At 37.2% G+C, this 4685-nt stretch overlaps 2 protein-coding genes across 2 annotated transcripts; both read left to right on the top strand.

Moving 5' to 3' along the window:
• On the top strand, positions 1-1145 carry LOC141705203 (protein DOG1-like 1). Its single transcript, XM_074508256.1, has 2 exons — positions 1-588; positions 846-1145. Exons 1-2 carry the CDS (start codon positions 127-129, stop codon positions 1080-1082), a joined length of 699 nt encoding a protein of 232 aa, XP_074364357.1. The 5' UTR covers positions 1-126; the 3' UTR covers positions 1083-1145.
• Positions 1146-2070: 925 nt separating this feature from the next.
• On the top strand, positions 2071-3357 carry LOC141705194 (protein DELAY OF GERMINATION 1-like). The gene is made up of 2 exons (XM_074508251.1): positions 2071-2612; positions 2933-3357. Exons 1-2 carry the CDS (start codon positions 2154-2156, stop codon positions 3167-3169), a joined length of 696 nt encoding a protein of 231 aa, XP_074364352.1. The 5' UTR covers positions 2071-2153; the 3' UTR covers positions 3170-3357.
• The last annotated feature ends 1328 nt before the right edge of the window (positions 3358-4685 follow it).

Here is a 4685-nt window from a genome sequence, read left to right as displayed (position 1 = left end):
CTAGCGAAGTAAAATTTAATGTTATAGTAGTTTCTAGTATACAAGACTCTCCAGCTGTCCCTTCACAAAACGAAGTATAAAAACCCCCTGGGATCACCTTAAATCACAACTTTTTAAGCAATAAAAATGGGGTTCCAGAGGTTCCATGAAACTTGGCAGGAGCAGCTGCAGAATCTCGTAAATAAGCTCGAAAATGCCCCGAGTCCACCGACCACCGACGAAGAAAACAACCAGCTCTACCACCTTGTCCAAAAATTCATGTCTCACGTAGGAGACTATAACCTAGTCAAGTCGGCTGTGGCACAACAAGATGTTCCCCTCGTGATGGCTGCTCCGTGGGCGACCGCTTTTGAGCGGTCGCTCCACTGGATAGGGGGCTGGCGCCCCACCACTGCTTTTCACATCATTCACACCAAGTCTACTGTTCTTGTTGAGTCGCGCATAGACAACATGATCAACGGAGGTGGTACTTGTATGACAGGCGGTCTTAGTGACTTGAGTGCTGACCAGTTTACTGATCTTAGCCATCTTCAGTGTCAAACTGTTCACGAAGAAATTGGCCTCAGCGACCAACTTTCCCTTTGGCAGGTACGCTTATACCTAGCGTGACGGGATAGTCTAGTGGTAAGGACATATCATCTGTCGTTTCAGAGACTAAACTGAACCGGATACTTGGTGAATTTGACCAAAAATGTCAACCAACTAAGTCAATTTGATTCGAACGTAACATTTTTAATATTTAATTTGTACCAAAATACAATACTCACGTGTTTCTGAATTAAAAAATAAATAAATGAAATTCGTTAATTTGATTGATGTGTGATTAATAGTATACGGTGGTGCAGGATAGTGCAAGCGAGATCTTGCTAATGAAGTACGAGGAAGCGGATTTCGAGGAGAAGATGAAAGATCTGGCCGTGATTTTGCAGAAGGCAGATGAGCTGAGGTTAAAGACGTTAAGGGAGGTGGTGCAGCTTTTAACACCGCAACAAGCCGTGGAGTTCTTGATTTCAGCTTTTAACTTGTACTCCACTGTTTGTGACTTGGGTTTTAATCATGAGCGTCAACACTGCGCTAACTGAATCGTGGTGTTTGATTAGAAGTTTGTTTGCAGTAGTATGGTTAATCTAAACTATATCAATAAATTTGTAAATCTTTTTAATTTCGTTCTTTTGGAAAGAACTAATTTTTAGTTAAACACGTGCAAAGATTTTCATACACACGGTTGATTATGCGGAAGGGGGAAGAAATTTGGTTAGATGAGAGATATCATCGACCGACATTTTACATGTACACATTGTTGATTACGTAAATGCGGCGATAAAAATTGTAACATTATATTCGCTCATAAAATACATGTGCGATAAATTCCAAATTCAGTTGTAAAAGTTGTTAGCGTCAATAAAAGCAAAAGTAAAATTTATCGCGATCATACATAACCGCGTGACGACATAAAAGCGGTTCCCCGAACATGTCATAAACCAATTAACGACAAAAGACATTCGAATTCAGTATTATCCTATTAATATTTCGTTTTCTTTTCTTATCGTAAGTAACCCGCAGCCGCTACCTTTCGGGTGCGCACTAGGTAAACTCTACGGGCTCACGCAATAGCCTGCAAACCACGTGAACCATCGAGTTCGGGACATGAAAAAGGTGCTATCAAGTTTGATTATGTATTCAAACCATTCATTTCAGTTGCTATCATGTACTTCCTCCATCTCATTTTAATTGTCACATTCGGATTTGTGTTTGTCAAATTGACTTAAGTTTGACCGTAGTTTATTAATAATTTATAACTAAACAAAATAAAAAAATTATATCATAGAAAAATAGATTTAATCTACTTAAATATATAATTTTCAGTTTTGTGAAATAATGTAAGAGCAATGTTTAATCTTTGGTTAAAAATTGGTCAATTTGATTTCTATAAAAAAAAATGTGACAACTAAAATGGGATGGAAAGAGTATTTCGTCACTCGAGTCAAGTGGATTGAAAATCGAGACCTTACCAGAACACAATACTTGCGACCCTTCAAAATCTTATTCATAAACATAACAACCTTACATAAACTACAATTTTTTTCTGAACATCCTGTCTTCTATATATAGTAAACAAAGCTTCCATTATTCATTTCATCACTCAAACTCAAATGGGTTTCCAGACCTTTCACGAAAGATGGCACCAGCAGCTAGACCAATTAGTCGAAAAACTCAAAAATGCCCCAAGACCACCATTCTCAGACCAACAAAACAACCACCTTCTCGACCTTGTCAACAATTTTTTATCCCATATCGGAGATTATTACCAGGTCAAATCAGCTGTGGCGCACCAGGATGTTCTGTTCCTCCTGGATGCGCCGTGGGCGAGCACTTTCGAGCGCTCGCTCCACTGGATTGCGGGCTGGCGCCCCACTACTGCCTTCCAAGTAGTTCACACTAAGTCCACTATACTTTTCGAGAATCGAATGCTCGATATCCTTGAAGGCGGCGGTAATCCGACTGGAGATCTTGCTGACTTGAGTTCTGATCAGTTTAAATGTTTGAGTGATCTTCAGTGTGTTACCGCACAAGACGAGAATGATCTTAGCGAACAGCTTTCCGTCTGGCAGGCACGTTTTTGTAATTCATTTTTCGATTTTTGTACAAGATTCGGAAATTTAAATATTCACGCTAACCGAGACTTGAACCCTCGACCTCCTGAGATCACTTTAGCGGAAAAAATGCCTAGAACATACTTATTTGTCAATTTTTCCACATGATTCAGAAATTTTAATAATAGCGTTAACTGAGACTGATACTTGAACCCTCAACCTCTCCTGTACTAAAAAAATGCTAGGAACAAATATGTAAATCAAATTTAGTTATGTGACTCTTTTATCAATTTGAGCGACTGGTTTCTTGACAGATTTACCGTAAATATGTGGTGCAGGATGTTGCAAGTGACATGATGCTGTTCAATTACGGCGAAGACATGGAAGAAAAGATGCAGAATCTCGGAGCAATAGTGCAGAAGGCAGACGAGCTACGAATGAGTACATTAAGGAAGGTGGTGCAGCTTCTAACACCGCACCAGACGGTGGATTTCTTGATTTCTGCAGCTAATTTACACTCACTTGTTCGTGCCTGGGGTCTAAATCACGACGGGCGCAACGACTTAATTAACTAATTGATCCTGCTAATGTAACTATATTTGCTTTGTTGATCAAATGGAAGCTTTGTAAGATTAAGCTGGTAGCTAGTTCCTGTATCAATCTGCATCCTATGTTTCTGGTAAATGTTTCTATGAGTACGAGAAATCTAATTAACCCTACCTATGTTCCATCTCATTTAGTATATCCGATCCGATCCGATTCGATTCGATTTCCCTGTTGATTTTATTCATATAGAAAACTTAACCCTTCGAAAGATGTCCAAGCAGATCTCCTAAATTATTATTAATTAATTACACGTGCATATATTGATTATCGCAAGGATTACAAGAGTTTAAGTACTGCATCGGCATAATATAGTTGGTAACCGGCGGGTGCGGCCGTCACCCCAAATTCCGGTATAATCGTGAAATTAATATTAAAATTTATGGACAAAAAATTACATATTTATATATTTTGTAGCAAGAAAAAATTATTTTCAATTTTCGTCCCCTCAAAAATATATAAATTTTATGAAGTTAGTACCTATATTAGTGATACACGAATTCAAATATATCTTCTACATTGAAATTGTTAAAAATAATATTTATTAAATATTTAATAAATAATAAATTAAAAATATATATTAATTACTCGGAAAAAAAATTCACCCCAAACTCGAGATTATGAGATTCTGGCTCGGTCCTGGCAAAGACTACTGTGAGCAGATTAAAACTGGATAAATTTGAAATATATGCTTCCGGCCCTACTGTCATGTGGCATACATTTGTGGTGCCACGTGTCAAAGAAGACTAAATTTAGGTCAAATATGTTGAAAATTTGGATAAGTGAGGTTGGAGGCTCTTCAGGTCAATGTAGGGCTTTCATCCAAAGGTCACTAAACTGTTGAAATTTATGCCATGCATGCTCGACATCTGTCAATTCACTTATGTGGTGTGAAGATACAATTATGACACGTATACATGTGTACCTCTTCCTGGGATTTCAAAATTACTATGTAGAGTAAACAGGTAGATCTTCGCTCAATCTGCAGTCATTTAGCTGGTGATTACTCCCTCCGTCTCATAAAACTTCTCCTCTTTTGACTTCTGACACTATTTATAGTAAGTGATTCACTATTAATTTACGTCTATTCTATAAGATCAAATTTAGTTATAACTGATCTTATTGGATTTGTATTTATGAGTATTTTAATATAATGAAGTTTTTATATTTAATACTAATACGAAATTAAAGATAATAACAATCAAACGTGTGCATTGACAAACGTGTCCAACACAAATAGGAAACGTTTTTAGGGACGGAGAAGTATGATTTATATCGTGTTAGAGCCTTCGCAGTCGCGTCCCCATCCCCGTCCCCATCCCTAAAAATATACTATAAATATAATTATAAAAATCGGTAATCGGTACCAATCGGTTTAGGTACCGATTAGGAATTATTCGGCAAATTGGAGATTAATTGGAGGGATTAATCGGAATAAAAATAAGATATATTTAAATATTTTAATAATATTTAATATATTTACCTTCT

This window comes from Apium graveolens, chromosome 2 (assembly GCF_009905375.1).
Source record: "Apium graveolens cultivar Ventura chromosome 2, ASM990537v1, whole genome shotgun sequence".
Classification (NCBI taxonomy): Eukaryota; Viridiplantae; Streptophyta; class Magnoliopsida; order Apiales; family Apiaceae; genus Apium; species Apium graveolens.
This window is presented reverse-complemented; position numbering and strand designations above follow the sequence as displayed.

Bases quoted from the DNA above. Each gene is read 5' to 3' on its own strand.
- LOC141705194 (XM_074508251.1), top strand. From the start codon at position 2,154: ATGGGTTTCCAGACCTTTCACGAAAGATGGCACCAGCAGCTAGACCAA. The intron at 2,613-2,932 runs GCACGTTTTTGT...TATGTGGTGCAG, and splicing joins AACAGCTTTCCGTCTGGCAG to GATGTTGCAAGTGACATGAT.
- LOC141705203 (XM_074508256.1), top strand. From the start codon at position 127: ATGGGGTTCCAGAGGTTCCATGAAACTTGGCAGGAGCAGCTGCAGAAT. The intron at 589-845 runs GTACGCTTATAC...ACGGTGGTGCAG, and splicing joins ACCAACTTTCCCTTTGGCAG to GATAGTGCAAGCGAGATCTT.